Source organism: Mesoplodon bidens, assembly GCF_964165515.1.
Source record: "Mesoplodon bidens genome assembly, chromosome: 3".
NCBI classification, from domain to species: Eukaryota; Metazoa; Chordata; class Mammalia; order Artiodactyla; family Ziphiidae; genus Mesoplodon; species Mesoplodon bidens.
This window is the reverse complement of record NC_138178.1, coordinates 36,808,486-36,829,071: the sequence shown is the minus strand read 5'-3', so window position 1 is coordinate 36,829,071 and position 20,586 is coordinate 36,808,486. Positions and strand designations below refer to the sequence as shown.

At 41.3% G+C, this 20,586-nt stretch overlaps 1 protein-coding gene across 1 annotated transcript in view; it reads right to left on the bottom strand.

Annotated features, from left to right (window-relative positions):
* IQGAP1 (IQ motif containing GTPase activating protein 1) overlaps nucleotides 1–18,282 on the bottom strand; it is a 103,034-nt gene extending 84,752 nt beyond the window's left edge. Inside the window, exons 1-2 of the mRNA XM_081227921.1 lie at nucleotides 18,127–18,282; nucleotides 16,227–16,326 (exon numbers count right to left, since the gene is read on the bottom strand). Of these exons, the coding sequence (XP_081084047.1) occupies nucleotides 16,227–16,326; nucleotides 18,127–18,181 (155 nt within the window). The 5' untranslated portion in view covers nucleotides 18,182–18,282. The remainder of the gene's footprint in view (nucleotides 1–16,226; nucleotides 16,327–18,126) is intronic.
* Nucleotides 18,283–20,586: the final 2,304 nt, after the last annotated feature.

The window sequence follows — 20,586 nt, the reverse complement described above, 5'->3', positions numbered from 1 at the left end:
AAGCCATCTATTTGACAAAATACATGCTATGGAATTTTGCCAGAAATGAGTTCACTAGACTAGAATTTGTGATATCTTCTCCTTTTTAATAACTAGTACATTTTCAATACTCCATTTTTAAAAAAAAAAACACACTCTTGTTCTTCACAATGTCTTAAAGATCACTGGCGACAGTTCAGCAATTACACCTACCCAATTAATACAATAATGGCTTTAATTTAAGCTCTATCAACCAAGAACATGAGAACTTAATGGAGAAAGGAAAGAAACTACAGATAAAACATAAAACAGTTAATTTAAGAACTGACCATGAACAAGTCTCAAATTTTTAGCTGAAACAGTCCCACAGATTCAATATTCTGAGAGAGCTCCCAAACAAGTATACCCTGGAACACTAGTCCTAAGAAAGACAACCTGTGAGGAAAGAGTCTGATAGTAAACTAGGTTGGAGAAATATTGTTTACACTATCCTCTCCCTTGGAGATTCAGAATTTACAGCCCATGATAGTCTAGACAGTCCACCAGCTAAATAATCTATTTAACTTGGTTTAATCCAGTATTTCTGAAACAAATTTGACCACCAAAACCTTTCCTCCTTAATGAGAGGAAATTAATAGAATATGCCTCAAAAGTGGTTAAGAATCCACCTGCCAATGCAGGGGACATGGGTTTGAGCCCTGGTCTGGGAAGATCCCACATGCCATGGAGCAACTAAGCCCATGCGTCACAACTACTGAGCCTGCACCCTAGAGCCTGCGAGCCACAACTACTGAAGCCCATGCACCTAGAGCCCATGGTCCGCAACAAGAGAAGCCACGCGATGAGAAGCCTGCACAATGCAAGGAAGAGTAGCCTCTGTTCACCGCAACTAGAGAAAGCCCGTGTGCAGCAATGAAAACCCAATGCAGCCAAAAATAAATAAATAAATTTATTTTTTAAAAAAATAGTGATACAGAAGTCAGCTACACAGTTTTCAAAAGTTCCTCAAAACTATACTCTCCTTTAACACAAAGAATAAATTATTTTAGTTTGACAAGTCTATTCATCTCTTCACAGTATATATGTCAAAGTTGTTCATCCAAAACCTGTTTTCTCAATGCCAACTTCATTACACTATTAATCTTTTAAACATAATACAACTTGTTTGAAAGCAATCTGGGGACTTCCTTGGTGGTCCAGTGGGTAAGACTCCATACTCCCAATGCAGGGGGCCTGGGCTGGATCCCTGGTCAGGGAACTACATCCCGCATGCATGCCGCAACTGAGTCTGCATGCTGCAACTAAGAAGCCCACATGCCGCAACTAAAAAAAAAAAAAAGAGAGATCCTGCATGCCTCAACGGAGATCCCGTGTGGTGCCACAGCTAAGGCCCAGGGCAGCCAAAAAAGGAAGGGAAGGAAGGGAAGGAAGGGAAGGAAGGGAAGGAAGGGAAGGAAGGGAAGGAAGGGAAGGAAGGGAGGGAGGGAGGGAGGGAGGAAGGAAGGAAGGAAGGGAGGGAGGGAGGGAGGGAGGGAGGGAGGAGGAAAGAACTCTGGAAACTTCTAGCTAATTTTTCTAAAAGGATATTTAAGCCATATGTTTCGAAAATCTCAGAAGTTGAAGCTGCCTTGTTCTGAAAAAAAAAATTAAAAATTAAATCTCAGTTCATAGACCAGAGAGTTTGGCAAATTCCAGAGCACATTTCATAAGAGAGCCATTGCTGGTGCTCAATATTTAAGATACTATCCAAACACCAACTAGAGAAAAAAAAATAAAGCAGGATTTCTACCTCACTCTTCACACCAAAATAAATTCCAAATGGATCAAAGGGTCAAATGTTAAAATTCTTTACAACCTAAAAATACTAGAAGAAAGCCTGGGGGAATGTTTCTGTATAATCTCAGTATAGGACTCTCTAAAAATGATACAAAGCCCAAAAGCTAAAAATAAAAGGAATAGAGACATAGATGTAGAGAAAGGACATGTGGACATAGGTGGGGAAGGGGAGGGTGGGATGAATTGGGAGATTAGGTTTGACATAAATACACTACCATGTGTAAAACAGATAGCTAGTGAGAACCTGCTGTACAGCACAGGGAGCTCAGCTTGGTGCTCTGTGACAACTTAGATAGGTGGGATGGGGGGGGGTGGGAGGGAGGTCCGAGAGAGGGGATATAGGTATACATATAGCTGATTCACTTCATTGTACAGCAGAAACTAACACAACATTGTAAAGCAGTTATACTCCAATAAAATAAATAAATAAATAAAAATAAAAGATTAGTAAAATCAGATATGTTTTAAAATTCTAAATTATTTTAAACTCCTTAAAATCAAAAGACAAGTTGGAATAATTATTTACTACACATAAATCCAAAGGATCAATCTCCTCAGTATAAAAAGAGCTCTTACATCAGTAAGACCAATAACACAACAGGGAATGAGCAAAGGATTCTGCCAAAACAGTTGACAGAAAAGGAAATACAAGTGGCTTTTAAACATATGTAAAGATGCTTGGCTTCACTCAGAGTAAGATAATATGAAAATGAAACTACAATTAAAATACCATTTTCACCTATGAAATTCATAAATATGAAAAAAAAAACTTATGATACTCTAGGTCAGTGAAATCATAGGGAAAGCAGCCCTCTCATGTATCACTGATGTACATATAAACTGGTACAACCTCCAAAGAGAGCAAACTGACAATATTTATCAAAACTAAATGCAGATATTCCCATTAACTTAGAAATTCTACTTTTAGAAATTTATCCTACAATACTCACAAGTGCAAGATGACAGACATACAAAGTTGCTGACTACAACATTACTGATAAGAGAAAAAGCTGGGGGGGGAACATCCACTGACGGGTTAAACCCATACACTGAAAAACCATGCAACTGTGAAAGAACAAAACTGAGGCACTATAACATATTCGCGTGGAATATGTTACAAGATGCAAAGCAGAATGTACAGTGCTATCACTTCTATACGAGGAAACAAAAGGGATTTGTATTTAGATGCACAGACTCTGGAAGGATATACAATCATAACAGTGGTTCCATCTGGGAAGATCTGGGTGGCTGGGAAACAGGACCAGGGAGACTTTTTTCTTTTTCTTTTTTTTTTTTTTACTGAATATCCTAGCAGAGCCTCTGAATTAAGTGTCATATCCATATATTACCTATTTTTAAATGATTAAGAAAAAGTTTTAAAAGTTGAGACCAAATCCACCTAAAACACATTTTTGTGGGTATTTCTCAAGTTTTTAAAGGAAAACCCCCAAAGTCAAGCCATTGTCTAGCACTACCTCTTCAAACTAGCAATGATTAAAAAGCACTGTCCAAAGTAATGACATAGTAATATGTCTTCAGGGCAGCAAAACATTTTGTTGTAATAGTCATGTAAGTGGTAAGTAACTTTTGTCTCCTTTTAGCTGTTTTAAAGGTCATCTGAGATGTATGTTATTTGTAATAAAATGACCTGCTATACCACAAGACTTTTTCTATTAAAAAAATTTTTTTTCCAGCCACGCCGTTCAGCTTGCGGGATCTTAGTTCCCTGATCAGGGATTAAGCCCAAATCCTCAGCAGTGAAAGCTTGGGGTCCTAACAACTGGACCACCAAGGAATTCCCTTAAATTTTATTTTTTATTTTTATATCATTTTTCTATTTTTAATGATCATAGGTATTTTTCCTTTTCAATTTTTCCTTTTCTAATTTTGCCTCATTCCCTCTTTTTACACTTCAGTTCCTCTGCTTCAATTTTAAAGGAAGACTAATTAATCCTATTCAAGAAAATATTCTTAGTTTTTTATGTTGCTGATTAATGACCCCTAGCAACTGGCTGATACTTTCTACCTTATGGATAAATAGCTATCACAACAATAGTATTTCCTTCTACTACAAACGTCTCCCAATTTTTCTTAAAGCCAGAGTTCTCTCAGTCCGCAGACATCTGCCCCAACAGAAGCCAAGCCCTGGGCTGGCAGCTGCCTCTCCAATGATCCTTCTGCTTTTTGTTATGATTTCCAATGAGTCAACAGGAAGGTATTCAGAATAAGGAAGAAATAAAGGCCTTGAGGCAGGCCTTTCCTCCACCCACAACACCAAAAAATACAATTCTTGCCAAACAATCCAAGGCAATTTCCAATGCCACTCCTGTCTGCATGAGGTCACTACTGAAAAAACAAGCAATTGGGAAGAAGGAATGCCTTTCTAAGCTGAATCAAAAATAGGTGCCAGAAAGAAGAAAACCAACCAGGCACTCTCTAGTCTCCCCAGAGTCACTGTATGTAACCATATAACCTCTACTGCATCCATTTCCAACTCCAGGAGGCCTCTTAGTGAGCAGGAGTTAGGTCAAAGAAGTTAAATATACACATTTTTCACAGACCAGTTATGTTCCTAGACACCTATAAAAATCACTTAGATTTTATGTTTACTCTATTTCTTGTAAGCATTCATGCCCAAATTCTTCATCAATCAGTTAACTGTTACTTATTTATGTCTATCACTATCTTTAGCTCTGCAGTGAATAAGAAAAAGTGTAAGACAGAGTCCAACAATTTGTTAGACACAAAAATACATGAGACATGGGACTTCCCTGGTGGCACAGTGGTTGGGACTCCGCACTCCCAATGCAGGGTGCCCAGGTTTGATCCCTGGCCAGGGAACTAGATCCCACATGCCTCAACTAAGAGTTTGCATGCCGCAACTAAAGGAGCCCGCGTGCCGCAACTAAGACCCAGTGCAACCAAATAAATAATAAATAAATATTTTTTTAAAAAATACATGAGACAAATCAGAGAACTGCCCTCATATAGGCAGAGTGGCAGGTAAAAGAGACTGCAATTAGAAGCAGGAAACAGCTCACATTCCCTCACCCACTTGACAGCTAGGCAATTGTTTAATGTCTGGGAACTAGGTGACTTAATTTTGGACTTAAATGCTGTCCCTTTAGTGCCTGTAGAGGTTGACAGCAGTAGTGACGGTGTCACACAGACCTGGGCTTGAATTCCACAGTTACATGACCTTGAAACACGTGACACTAACTCATTTTTTTCCTTCTTTAAAATAAAAATAATGCCTATCTCACCATAATGTTGTATATAAAGTACATCATCGTTCTGTTTAATTACTGGAAGATACTGTTGCTGTAGTTATTATTTTTAGAAGCACAAGTAGTGCTGCAGTGACAGACTGATCCAGGGAAGAGCAAAGGCTTTGGAGTCTTTGCCAAGCCTGAAATCTGGATCTATCACTTAAGAGATGGGCGAGTCAACCTCTCTGAGCTTTGCTTTCTTTTCTGTTAAATGTAGATAAGAATAAGCACCTCATGGGACTTCAAGAATAGCTAATTAGACAATGCATATGAAGTGCTTAGCACAGTGCCCAGCACATGATAAGTGCTCAATAAATGTTACTGATGATGATGATGATGATGAAGGAGAAGAGAGGGGAAGGACACTGACCTTGGGTCAGACAGGTGATATTGTATACCATGATGTCCTTGTAAATCGCAGGGTTGGTTTTTGGTTTTGGGGGTTTTGTTTTGTTTTGCTTCCTCTTAGCTGGTGTAAAGTATTTGAAGTATTGAGGTTTATATAATAAAATACCTTATTGAAAAATAATTCTTCCCAACGTACAATTATAAGAAAAAATTTTTTTAAACATTCAAACTTAAGCAAGTAGACTTTCTCTTCAACATAAACCATTAACCAGATCTTTCATTTATATGTTTAAGATTTTTAGATTCACACACTGTCAAAGCACAGGGATCAATGAGATTACCAGAAGCTCTGTCAAAAGAAAAATCAAACAGCAGTCCTGATTTGATCAGGTAGGCAATGGGACCTCTGCATTCATGTGGCACTTCACTCAGCTTGCTCAAAGATATGGTCTCTAGGCAACCAAGTCCCAAATTAAACAAACAACACCAGTCATATGAATCACTTCCGGATGGTCTCACTTTGCCTACTAGCACTTTCTTACATAAATACTTCCTGTGAAAGGGTTTATTTAGCAGCCACAATTGGAAACAACCCTGAGTCCATCAAATACCACATGGCTTAAAAATGTTCAAAACAGGTCCTGCTACCAAAAGGTATCCCCACTGCTAAACTGTGAAACTGAAGGAATTATACAGAAATCAGAGACAGATCATCATGCAAAGCCAGAAAAATCACATTCCTAGAACAATGCCAACTTAGGCCCTCAAATATATTTTTACTGGTTTTTCAATTAGGAACATCAAAATATATAAACAATTGTTGCTTTGACATTTAAGACTAGAAGAAATATATGCTAGATTAGGTCAAACTAATGGTCCACTTAGCCCACCCAGACTTTCCTAACCTTGACTGGTGGACAATCCAGTTAACACAGATTTCCTATGGTGACATCCACTCCAAGACTTAATGAAAATAAGGGGAATTGGTAAAGTAAACAACTCTCTTGGCTACAAGCTCCTTTTTTCCACCTGAAAAGGATCCTATATGTGTCACACTATTCTTCATGAGCTAATCAGAAACCGTTTGATCTATTAACAAGAAGAGAGAGGGAAAAGGAGTTAATAGTCCAAACTGAAAATTGCAATAGGACAAAGCAATTACCATTAACAGAACCAAAGAGGAAAATCAAGTTAGTCAAACAGAAGATATATATGTAGGACACATATCTAGAAAGCTGACTTAAACGAAATGAAGATCAGCCATAAAACACTGTGCAGGTCTTCCCTGGTGGCGCAGTGGTTGAGAGTCCGCCTGCCGATGCAGGGGATCCCACATGCCGCGGAGCGGCTGGGCCCGTGAGCCATCGCCGCTGAGCCTGCGCATCCAGAGCCTGTGCTCCGCAACGGGAGAGGCCACAACAGTGAGAGGCCCGCGTACCGCAAAAAAATTGAAAAACACTGTGCAGATCTAACCCACCAACAGGCACCCCCAAGACAGAACTACTGAATTAGAACCAATTATTAAAGATATAACAATTTCCTAGAGCTAAAATAAACAAACAAAAAAGATATGTCTAAAAATAAATAAAAGTCAAGCAGTATTAATAATCCCTTAAAAAAAAAAGATACAAGTCAAGAAGAGTCTTCACAGTACAGGCTAAATTACTAAGCCGGTATCAACTCTAATATGTAACATGGGGAAACTTTAAGAAATAAGAATTCTTACAAGTTTCAAATTATGAAAAAGTATTATAAAAATGTTACTTTTCCTGGAAGTAAAAATCAAGCTAGTTTCAAATGTTGTTTCTCATTAATAAGTACAAGAAAATGAAGTCACACATTTCTTCAAGAAAAATGAAGGGAATTCCCCGGTGGGCCAGTGCTTAGGACTCTAAGCTTTAAGAGTGCTTTAAGTGCTTTCATTGCCGTGGGACCAGGTTCAATCCCTGGTCCGGGAACTAAGATCCCCCAGGCTTCGTGGTACAGCACTCCCTACCCTGCCACCCAAAAAGAAATACAGTTCACCATAAAAGAATAAAAAGTCTAGAAACAGAACTTTATGTAATTTAATATTTGACATACTAGATGTCAGTTGCTAACAGGTAGTAAAAGATTATTTTTAAGTAATATCAGAATAATTTAGAAACACCATGAAATTTAAAGACTTAGATGTTTAAAAAATTAAATAACTATATCATAGGAAAGTTAACAGAATATAAAACTTCAAATTTTAGCAAGGCCTTACAGAAATTAAACTATCTAAATAGAAGAAATTACCAAGAGAAAGATTAACACTTAAACTGCATAAAATTTAAAACTTCCATACAGTGAAAGAATAAAATGGAAAATCAAGAGAAAATGTTTGTAGCAATACCACAGGTTGACACCCATATTATAAGAGAGCTCACAAAAGTCAACATCATGACCCTAGCAGACAAACGTCATCAACAACTTGCATAAAATAAAGATGGTAAAGAAATATATGGGAAAATGTTTACTCTTTCCAGAAATCAAAGCAATACAACTTTTGGAATAAGCCTAAATAAATTATGGACATTATGTATCCATTGAAAATAGTAATTAAGATGACAATACAGCAATTTAAAAATCTAAATTCGTGATCATCGTTATCTAAAAATTATATACTCAGTTTTTCCTTTTTCTTAATCCATTCCTTTTTTATTATAAAATTCATGATCATCGTAAAAAGCATTTTAAATATACGGAAAAGCATTAAGTAAAAAGGAAAAGTCTTCTCATACCCTCCAATCCCTAGAGGTATCCTCTGTTTCTGGTGTTTCCCTTCAGACAACAGGTTAAGTATGAAGTGAAAAAACTAAGAGCTACCAACATTTAGAACCTTGAAAATGCCCAGAAAATTCCCCAGAAAAGTTTATGAATGCCTCTTCATCTTCATATTAAATCTGCTTTTGCCCCAAGGACCAGGATAATGAATACATTTATCAAGTGCCTACTGTATTTCAGACACTGTGCCAGGCACTTAGCCCTCACAGCGACTCTCTAAGATGCACAGTATCTCCATTCTGTAAAGTACAAGCTTAGGCTCTACTCCCTAAGGTTAAGTAACTTGCAAAACCAGAATCAGAACTTACACCTGCCAAAACTGAAAGTCCTTGTTCTTTTCACTTTGCGTATCTCAACAGTCAAGATTTTCAATGACGTTTTATTCAGGCTTTTAAAATTTGTTTGACTTCATTATAAGTGTTATGAGATTACAGTAATACGACTTTTCTTAGTTATCACAGCAGCTACGAACTAGTTGACTGCCTAATATATACCAGAAACTGCCCACCTTTCTCAACTGTAAATTTTGCTAAGTGTCTCAGCTACACTGTAGAGTCGCTTTTCCTGGCTGCTAGGAACACATCCCCCCATTTGTAACATTGTAATAATATGAAAAAGCACTCTTGGTTTGAATCACTTTTAAAGACAACCCACTTCTTACCATAGAGTCTGTCCAAGGCAGTTGCACTAAGTTTCACAAAAAAGAGATTTTCTATTATTCAACATAGTTTTGGAAGTCCTAGCCACAGCAATCAAAGAAGAAAAAGAAATACAAGGAACACAATTGGAAAAGAAGAAGCAAAACTGTCACTGTTTGCAGATGACATGATACTATACATAGAGAATCCTAAAGATGCCACCAGAAAACTACTAGAGCTAATCAATGAATTTGGTAAAGTTGCAGGATACAAAATTAATGCACAGAAATCTCTTGCATTCCTATACACTAATGATGAAAAATCTGAAAGAAAAATTAAGGAAACACTCCCATTTGCCATTGCAACAAAAAGAATAAAATACCTAGGAATAAACCTACCTAGGGAGACAAAAGACCTGTATGCAGAAAACTATAAGACACTGATGAAAGAAATTAAAGATGATACCAACAGATGGAGAGATATGCCATGTTCCTGGAAGAATCAATATTGTGAAAATGACTATACTACCCAAAGCAATCTACAGATTCAATGCAATCCCTATCAAATTACCAATGGCATTTTTTACAGTACTAGAACAAAATATCTCAAAATTTGTATGGAGACACAAAAGACCCTGAATAGCCAAAGCAGTCTTGAGGGGAAAAAAACAGAGCTGGAGGAATCAGATTCCCTGACTTCAGACTATACTACAAAGCTACAGTAATCAAGACAATATGGTACTGGCACAAAAACAGAAATATAGATCAATGGAACAAGACAGAAAGCCCAGATACAAACCCACACACCTATGGTCAACTAATCTATGACAAAGGAGGCAAAGATATACAATGGAGAAAAGACGGTCTCTTCAATAAGTGGTGCTGCGAAAACTGGACAGCTACATGTAAAAGAATGAAATTAGAACACTCCCTAACACCATGCACAAAAATAAACTCAAAATGGATTAGAGACCTAAATGTAAGACCAGACACCAGAAAACTCTTAGAGGAAAACATAGGCAGAACACTCTGACATAAATCACAGCAAGATCTTTTTTGATCCACTTCTTAGAGTAATGGAAATAAAAACAAAAATAAACAAATGGAACCTAATGAAACTTAAAACCTTTTGCACAGCAAAGGAAACCATAAACAAGACAAAAAGACAACCCTCAGAATGGGAGAAAATATTTGCAAACGAATCAACGGACAAAGGATTAATCTCCAAAATATATAAACAGCTCATGCAGCTCAATATTAAAAAAACAAACAACCCAATCGAAAAATGGGCAGAAGACCTAAATAGACATTTCTCCAAAGAAGACATACAGATGGCCGAAAAGCACATGAAAAGCTGCTCAACATCACTAATTATTAGAGAGATGCAAATCAATGAGGTATACAACAAGGTATCACCTCACACCAGTTAGAATGGGCATCATCAGAAAATCTACAAACAACAAATGCTGGAGAGGGTGTGGAGAAAAGGGAACCCTCTTGCATTGTTGGTGGGAATGTAAATTGATACAGCCACTATGGAGAACAGTATGGAGGTTCCTTAAAAAACTAAAAATAGAACTACAATATGACCCAGCAATCCCACTACTGGGCATATACCCAGAGAAAACCATAATTCAAAAAGACACATGCACCCCAATGTTCATTGCAGCACTATTTACAATAGCCATGAAGCAACCTAAATGCCCATCGACAGATGAATGGATAAAGATAAATGGATAAAGAAGATGTGGTACAGATATACAATGGAATATACCTCAACCATAAGAAGGAATGAAATTCGGTCATTTGTAGAGACGTGGCTGGATCTAGAGACTGTCATACAGAGTGAAGTAAGTCAAAAAGAGAAAAACAAATATCGTATATTAATGCATATATGTGGAACCCAGAAAAATGGTACAGATGAACCCATTTGCAGGACAGAAATTGAGACACAGATGTAGAGAACAAACGTATGGACACCAAGGGGGGAAAGCGGCAGGGGGTGGTGGTGGTGGTGGTGTGATGAATTGGGAGATTGGGACTGACATGTATACACTGATGTGTATAAAATGGATGACTATAAGAACCTGCTGTTTAAAAAAATAAAATAAAGTTCAAAAATTTAAAAAAAAGAGATTTTCATCTATGTCACCATTTTAAGAGTTAAGAATAAATCCCACCCCATACTTCTCCTTGATAATCATAAATACATGAATGTATCCAGCTTGTAGTCCCAAAGTACCATTAAAAAGCTACGTTTGGGCTTCCCTGGTGGCGCAGTGGTTGAGAGTCCGCCTGCCGATGCAGGGGACACGGGTTCGTGCCCTGGTCCGGGAAGATCCCACATGCCGCGGAGCGGCTGGGCCCGTGAGCCATGGCCGCTGAGCCTGTGCGTCCAGAGCCTGTGCTCCGCAATGGGAGAGGCCACAGCAGTGAGAGGCCCGCGTATCGCAAAAAAAAAAAAAAATATATATATATATATATATGTGTGTGTGTGTGTGTGTGTTTCAAGGTTAAGCTTTAAATCCTGATTAAACAAATAAGTCTTTAAAAAAAAAAAAAAAGCTACGTTTTTTGTGGCCCCTTAATCATACTGGGTCTCATGAAGCGATTAGTTTTTTCATCTGCAAAAGGAAAGCTTGGGTCAATCTAAAAATGAGTCTCCTCAATATCTTACTGATATTCCTTCATTTGAGAATTCTAGAAGCTAGTGGGCAAGCTTCTAGTTAAACGTCTTTAATTTCTCTTTTCATGATCACAGTGTGCCAGCCTAATATATCCAGATGTTACTGGAATTCTGATTCCACTTAGAGGAGAGGAGATCTGATGAGCCCATCCTGGAAAATGTTCGATGCCAACAACAAATGCATACGCACAAAAGAGAATTTGTTCTCAAGAGCTGATTTCTTTCCAAGATACTTTTTCAATTCCCCTAAATTACAGAAGGTAAAGTGCCTCTACTTAGTGTTAAGCTCTTGTTAACATCACATGGTTTTTGACAGTCTCCAGCCAGCCACAGCCTTCACTTTCCACCCCTTGTGGGGGGAGGGGTGTGCCCTGCTCTGTGAGCTGGGGTATGGACACTGAGCAGGAGGAAGGTGGCCCATGACAGGCTCACAAGGACATACCAGCAAGCCTCTGAAAGAAGGATTCCTAAATTGTTAAACTCGGGGAGTGCTGGAATTAACCTTCCTCCTGTGACCTTTAACCTAACTCAATTTTCTCCCATTTCTAGGACTACTCATACATTCTCCTCCTCTGCAGACTGCCCTCTTCTGCCCTGCCTGTTATGTTCTCTTCTTGGTTCTTTTCACCTGAACCTTCTAATCTTTCTTTTTTTCTTTTCTCTCTTTCTCTCTTTATTTATTTACTTATTTATTTATTTTTGGCTGTGTTGGTTCTTTGTTGCTGCTCCTGGGCTTTCTCTAGTTGCAGCAAGCAGGGGCTACTCTTCATCGCAGTGCGCGGGCCTCTCACTGCAGTGGCTTCTCTTGTTGGGGAGCACGGGCTCTAGATGCGCGGGCTTCAGTAGTTGTGGCTTGCGGGCTCCAGAGCACAGGCTCAGTAGTTGTGGTGCGTGGGCTCAGTTGTTCCACAGCATGTGGGATCTTCCCGGACCAGGGCTCGAACCCGTGTCCTCTGCACTGGCAGGAGGATTCTTAACCACTGCACCACCAGGGAAGTCCCTGATCTATTACTTCTTCCTGTCCAAGACCTGAGCACCTACCATATCTCACATATTTAAACCTCACCTCTCTCAATTGAGTGAAAATGCTATTTACCTCTACTATACAACTGCTCCTTAGCAAAAACAAACGTAAAGTCCAATCAGAACAGGCAAAAGGATAAAACTAAACCCACATTTAAGCATAAATACATAATTTAAGATGTCTTGCTTTAGAAAGTCCTTGGTCTGCTCTGCAGCCCTTAGCATAAAACCCTGAATCCTTAGATGATATTTCATTAGACCAATAACTTAATTTCCATATTTAAACTACTCTCCAAACAATAAAGAAAAGCAGAATCTCTATATTTTCTATTTCGCAAGCATTCTCAAAGTGCATACTTTTATAGAATCACTCCTAAATTTTCTCGCTTAACCTCTTAGGGAAACAGAAATTCACAACACGTTCTCATTTCTCTACATACACTCTTACTTATACTCCCTGTCTGCACACATTTATATGCTCTCCCTCTCTACACACTCTCCTCTCTTCCCACAAAAGAGCTGTTACAGGTACGGGAGAAAATGGAGTGCCCTAGGATACACAATGGGGCCACTGTGCTATAAGGTGGAGCTTTTAGTGGGAGGAGTAGCAGTATTATAAATAGAACTAAAGAGGGGAACCTTTTCTCCCTTGGATCTCTGCGATCTTTCTTCCTGGCCTTGGAGTGGGTGTAAATTCCAGACCTTGGGACTCCTCCAACTTGGGAGGGGTGGAGGTTATGAAGGAAACAGGATGGGGCCAATCCAAAAAGGCAAAATGGACTTGTGCTAGAGGGTAAAGAGGGGCCTCAGTAGCACACAAGGTACAACCCAGCTCACCAGGGTAGAAGACACAACTGGGAGCTGAAGTTGCAGCTAATAAGGAAGAGCATGTGATTTGTCTGCGGTGCACCTTGAACACTTTTTAGGGGTGGCAGCAGCCACATCAGGTGGCCAAGAGGGACCCCGGTCTTCTTTTTTCAGTATGACATTCCCGGGCTTCTTTTCCTAGCCCTCTCTAGTTGTAAAGTCTAAATAGGTGCTTCCAAAGTTGATTTTCTAATCAAAGTTTTAAAAAAAACCAAACAAAAAAATCACTGCATCCAGATTTTACATGATTGCCTCCATAAATAAACCAGGCACATTTCCTCGATGTGAGGCCAAAGTGCAGAGTGTGGTAGGACAATATGCCGCTACTATGCTCTCCCTTATAACCAAAAGCATGGAAAATAAAGACTATCACAAATGTCTCACTGCCTTAGTCACTTCCTAAGTATGCACAAGCACCCAACTAAAAAACGTCCCAGGGGATCATGGTCCCTGGATGGATTTTAAAGGAAATGGGATATTCTTCTATTCTGGGGAAAAAACACCTGACAGAAAAGAATATGCTCTGGAGTAGACGGAAATGAAGTGCTCTTGTAGTGCAGTGCTTGAAGAAGGAAATGTGATAAAGGACATCATCCTATCCAGGCTATCATAACCTAGCATAAGGTAGAGTTCTAAAATGTTTTCAATCTCATTTCTCTACTCGGGGGGACCATCAGAACCGCTAGAAGCATTTAAAATATACAGGTATCTGGACCTTCCAGCCTAGATCTACTGAACCAGAATCTCTGTGGTAAGGCCCAGATAGCCTTTTTTTTTTTTTTTAAAGTTCCCCAGATGATTCTAATGTACACACCTGGTTAAAAACCATCGTATAAAATGCTGAAAACTATTCTTCAATCAAGAAAACTACAAGTAGACCGTGGACACTCAGGCCTCAGTTTCCTCACTGAAATGAGATGGTTGAACTAGATTAGTAGTGGAACTGGGGAATTCCCTGGCGGTCCACTGGTTAGGACTCTGTGCTTTCACTGCCGAGGGCATGGGCTTGATCTCTGGTCATGGAACTAAGATCCCACAAGCCGCGTGGAGTGGCCAAATTAAAAATAATCATAATCATAATCATAATAATAATAACAGTGAAACTGCATTAGTGGTAGCAAGGGGATGTTAGCCAAGATACCCTCTTTAAAAAAGGGAATTTTACTGCGGAAACCCAATATTAAAAGCAGGAAAGCTTTTGACAGGGGAAGGAAGGTAGGTTGAAGCCCTTTTCTCTCACCCCTAGGTCACCCCAACAAAGACACCAAGACTTCACAGAGCCCAAGATGGTCTCTCATACCAGCTACAGCTTTTAAACTGTTTACCTTCCAAAACTAGATCTAGTCCCTAATTTAAGTAGCAGAGGACTTAATATTTTTGTTCACGGGATCCTTACAAACTTTGTATGAGAAACATCCCCCTTTCTACTAACACATTCACCTCCTTCGGTCTAACCTTCCACTTAGAAAAACAAGTGTTATTACCACTCTCTCCCCCTAAATCATCACTAATCCCCTCACAAACCTCTCCCAGTCTAATGGAAGGGCTTTAAGCTCAGAAAAGAAGCCCGGGGCCTCCCTGGTGGCGCAGTGGTTGAGAGTCCGCCTGCCGATGCAGGGGATACGGGTTCGTGCCCCGGTCTGGGAGGATCCCACATGCCGCGGAGCGGCTGGGCCCGTGAGCCATGGCCGCTGGGCCTGCGCGTCCAGAGCCTGTGCTCCGCAATGGGAGAGGCCACAGCAGTGAGAGGCCCACATACCGCAAAAAGAAAAAAAAAAAAAAAAAAAAAAAAAGAAAAGAAGCCCGGATTCAAGAAGATGCACGAAATGCATGTTAGTGGTAGCCCCAGGAATGGAAAGGAGAATAGGACCAGGGAGGTGCACAAAGGGGACTCCAACTATGTCTTTTGAGAGAAAAGGGAAAAAATCGGAAGGGCTAACATTTGCTAGTTTGGAATACATGGATGTTTATTGTATTGTTCTCTGGACTTTCCTGTAGCGTTTAAGATTTTCAAAACTAAAAAGACAAAACAAGACAAAAAACACTCTTGTTTATTAGCACCATTTGAAACATCCTTGATTTTCATTAGACTTTAACCACAAAATCTCTCATTATCCCTTGCTGGCCTTTTCCACCAAAGCTCACTTATAGGATACATGATCTGTAATTACATCTATCTACCCTGGGACTTTGCAAAACAACACAAGCACCAGAACAAAAGCAATGAACTACTGATAGCAAATCGACACTCTAAGAATAAGACCACAAGGTCTTGGAGCATCTGAAAAATGAAAACAGCAGTTGTACATTCACGTCACAAAGAATGCAGAGGACGCTGCCTTTGGTAAACAGACTTTGAATATTGCCGAATGGATGGATCCATACCCAGAGCACTACCAAGAGGAGAATGGACCCAATTCATATATAAATCAAAACCAGCGAAGAACCGGTGAAACATTAAGGCCAAAAACTTCAAACCTTAAAATTGCTTTTCTTCACTATAGCTGGTTGTGCCCAAAACATGCACCATAAGCATAAAACTGAACAACACAAATCTGGAAATTTTTCAGTATGCGTAGGTGCCCATCAGACTGTTTCATGATGAACTGCCATCAAGGCTACTTGCTCCCATGAAAAAAATATCCTACCTGTACTTACTTATTCCTTCAAACTACCTGCCTCTCACAGTCACACCTACAACATACTCAGAGATCTTTATCTTTGTTGACACCAGATCAGCTCCCTTCTCCCAATCTTCTCTCCAGCCAACCTTTACCTCTTTGCTTCTTCCAAATGACAAAGGTACTCATAAGCCACATTCTGACGTCTCCTTTCATCCATCTCCTCTGCAGTAAGTCTCTCATTATCCAGGACCGCTAAAACATGAAAGAAAGAATGTAAGCACAGGAATCTGTACCCTTCCTGAGCGATAAAAGAATGCCATAGCATCAAATTCCTGCTAGTCACCTAGAGAGTCAGGGTAACATGTAGACAGCTGGCGGTACTATCAATACAATGACTTTCCTAAGACAGGAACCATGGGGTTTCAACTATATTCATCCTAATCTTTGTTTAAAAGTACAATACTATGAACATGTACTAAATTTCAGTGTGACTTGAAAAATACTGACTTGAGATTCTGGTCCAAATTTGTGCTGGTCTATCTGCCAGACTCTCTCTAAATCCAGAGCTGTTCATGGTCTTTTTTTCCCCACGCTTTTATGAATCACTAAAGCCAGCAGTCATTGAGAACTAAGTGGCAGTAATTGTACTATGCATTTTACATGCATTCTTTCATGGAAGTCCCACAACAATCCTGTGATTATCACTCCTGTTTTACAAATGAGGAAGCTGAGGCTGCTTGACCTTTGCCCCACGGCTAATAAATAAATGGTGGGGTCTGGATTCAAACCCAGGCAGTCTGTCTCAAGAGCCTATAAGATTAACTTCAAAGCAATCTGCTTCCTTTAGTGGGCACCCAGGATATGGAATAAATTCCTAACTCCTGGAGTTGGCATTCAATGCCTTTCCCAATTTAGCCCCAACTACTTTTGGTAACTCTTCTCCCTCTCCCTCCTCCCCCTCCCACCACTGTGCACTCCACACCACTCAGCTCCCAACACACACACAGTGCTCTTCTACTCGTCAATACCTTAGTTCCTGCTCTTCTCTCCACGTCCTGTCTCTTGCCCCACCCTGCCCTGTCAAACTACACAGCATCCTGCAAGGCTCTGATCAAAGGTCCTATCTGTGTTCCTACTGCCTTCCCCAAGCCCCTCCTCCTCACCCACATTACTGTTTAAGCCGAGTTAGTTCACATGGCATCTTTATTTCTATCCCTCCTTATTATCATTAGATAATACACCTGCCCGCCTCTCTGATTAAAACGTTCTTTGAAAGCGGACTTGCTCTTACTAATCTTTAATGTCACAAACGTGACACAATACCTCGCATGTAACTGTTGAGTGAAATTATCCTAAAACATAACATTATTCGCAAGAATATAAAATAAAATGGAAAACCTCAAGACTCTAAAGGACTCTCCTTTGGCCAGTGGTAACTATCCCGCCTGCAGTTCAGTGATGTCCCAGGACAGGGACAGAAAATGAGGTTCGGAAAATGAGGAAGTCAGAGGTTTGGGTTTTTTTGTTTGTTTGTTTGTTTGTTTTTTCACTTTTGAGATCCTGACGAGGGAACTAAGACCGAGAAAGCTGAAGTGACTTGTCCAGGGCCGCACCTCTCAGCTAGCCTGGGGCCGAGGAGGTCTGGACCCTGGGTCTACCTCGCAGGCAGCACTCGGGCAGCACCTTCCCAGGAAGCCCGCGTCTCGGGTCTCCGGTCCCCGGGACACGCCCTGCACCGTCCTCCTGCCACCTCACCCTAGGCCGTCTCCCCAATCTCGGTCGAGCTGGGAGTCGGGAGGCGCTGAATGGGGCCCTCTAGCCGCCGCGCCCGGGACAAGGCGGGGAGGCCGCCTGGGTTCTCCCCGCCGCCTCGGAGACAGAGAGGGCGCGGGCTGCGGGCCTCAGCGCCCGCCAAATCGCCGCACCGGCTCTTCCGGGTCCGCGCGGCCCACAGCCACCCTGCCCCACCCGCCCGGCGAGCCCCCGGGAAAACGGCGCCTCAGAGGCAGCGAGCCCGCCCCGAGACCCCAGCGCCGCGGAGCCCACACTCACAGCCATAGTGTGGTCGAGCCACACCCAGTCCGTCAACCTCGTCCGCTGCGGACATGGCGGCCGAGCCCGGGTCTCAGCGCAGGAAGCCGCAAAACCTTGGAAGCGCGGGCGGCGGCTGCTACAGCTCCTGCAGACTGCTCGAGCTGCCCCGGTCCCTGTGGCCCCGCCCCGCGCCGCAGGCCCCACCCTCAGACCCCACCCCAGCGGCCCCGCCCTGCCGCGCCGACCTAAGCGGACGGAAGGAGGCGGGGCCTGGGCCTCCCGACCCCGCCCCTAGCCCCGCCCTGCGCCCGCAACGCCCTCAGGAGGCGGAAGAAGGAAGGCGGAGCCGGCTCGCCAGTTGTACTCGCTGCCAGCGCCGCCCGACGGCGAGACCCGCCCCGGTCCTGGATCCTTTCCCTAGCCGGCAGCCGTCCCATCCGCACCTCTTGCGAAAGACCGCCAGTGTCCGTAGCTTGAAATAAAAAACGTGGGCACTTTACCTTCCCCTGCCTGCCTAGCCAAACTCTTCTGCACCAAAGGGCTCAAGGAAGGCCTCTTTTGAAGTGGCCCAGTGTGTTCTTGGGGACACATGCAGGACCCAAACTCCCGTAAGGGGCCGCACAGCCTGGCAGTCTGGACTCAGCCTTCTCCCAGATCCGCCAGCAGTCGCCAGAGTTGAACTGCTTAACCCCTCTAGCATTTGAGAAGTGGATATGCTAAAGCAGGAGAATTGTGTTTGTCCAAACTTCCTTCCCTTAGATTCCTTGCCACTATTCTTTGCAAGTTCTTCTTTTTAGAGGACTCTTTGCCCCTTTTAGGGATGCGTCTTCCCCTTGCAACTTGTGGCCTGCCCTTAAAATATTGGTACTCAATGGAATTCTGTCCTCAGCCGTCTTCTGTTTTTTCTTTGCCCACTCTTTCTGAATAACTTTATCCACACTCACCTTAAACTGCTGAAGAGCCCTAAATATATATCTCAGACCAGACTTTCTAGAAGCCCCAACTCATTATTTTCAGCCGTGTAATGGACATTTTAAACCTGTGAATTCCGCAGACACATTAAAGTTAACGTGTCGAACACTGACCCTGTTCCCGTTTTTATATAGTGCTCAGTTCGCAGTTGGGACACACTAGGCTCCTTGCCTCATGGCCTACATGCAATCGGTATTATTACTGAAGTGTCTAGCTTTTGTGTCTGTCTCCACTGTGATTACATCATCTCCGTTCTCCCTTCTGCCAACCAACTCCCCACAGTCACCCGCATGTTCTTTCTAAAGTGCAAATACGGTCGTGTTCTTCCTTTTCAAAGTCTTTTCCTAATATTTCCTTCAGGATATGGTCCACATTCCTTACCATGCCAAATAAGCCACTTCACAACCTAACTCCAGGCTGTTTGCTCTAGCAATTTTCAGTTTATCCATTCTTCCTTCAAAATAGTAAAGTGAAATACTTGAAAACCTGTAAAAACAAAACACCCCCATTAAAAAATGGTCAAAGATTTAATTTGTTACAAATTCAGAAATTAGTTCTTTCTTAAGCTTTTAAGTTTAGCTTGCAAATTTTATTATTCTATTTATAAGTCTAGCATATTTTACCAATCACTTTGCAGAAACTTAGAATAACTTTTGGTCCCATTCACAAAGTTAGTTAATTCAACATCTTCCAACATTTAAAATTGTCTATAAACTTAATCTATTAGATTTTCTTTTTAATTTCTTCAGTTGTTTAGCCTGGAATCTTCTCAAAGCTTAGCAATCCTTATAAATCAAATATACTTACAAATATAATGAATTTAAAGTTTTCTTAGATGACCCAGTTCCATGTGTAAGCAGTAAAATTTCAACTCAAAACCTTAAGTCTAAAACTAACTCAATTATACATTTAAAATAAGAGTTATGGGCTTCCCTGGTGGCGCAGTGGTTGAGAGTCCGCCTGCCGATGCAGGGGACACGGGTTCGTGCCCCGGTCCGGGAAGATCCCACATGTCACGGAGCGGCTGGGCCCATGAGCCATGGCCGCTGAGCCTGCGCGTCCGGAGCCTGTGCTCCGCAACGGGAGAGGCCACAACAGTGAGAGGCCCACGTACCGCAAAAAAATAAATAAATAAAAAATAAGAGTTATAAGACCATCACTCTAATAAGCCAAATTTTCTTAAACATTGCAAGTGCCTAAAAAGTGAAATATGCACATATTTCTTCTAAACCCCAACATATTAATCACATAGTTTTTACCCCCATTAAAGCCTTTTTGTGCTTAATTCTAAAGCTTCTGAGTTGAAAGACACAGAACTGCTAAGAAAGACAGTTTCAGCCTAGTTAATTAAGATTACTTTTTTTGTTTTTTTTTGTTTGTTTGTTTGTTTGTTTGTTTTTTTTTTTTTTGGTACGCGGGCCTCTCACTGCTGTGGCCTCTCCCCTTGCGGAGCACAGGCTCCGGACGCGCAGGCCCAGCGGCCATGGCCCACGGGCCCAGCCGCTC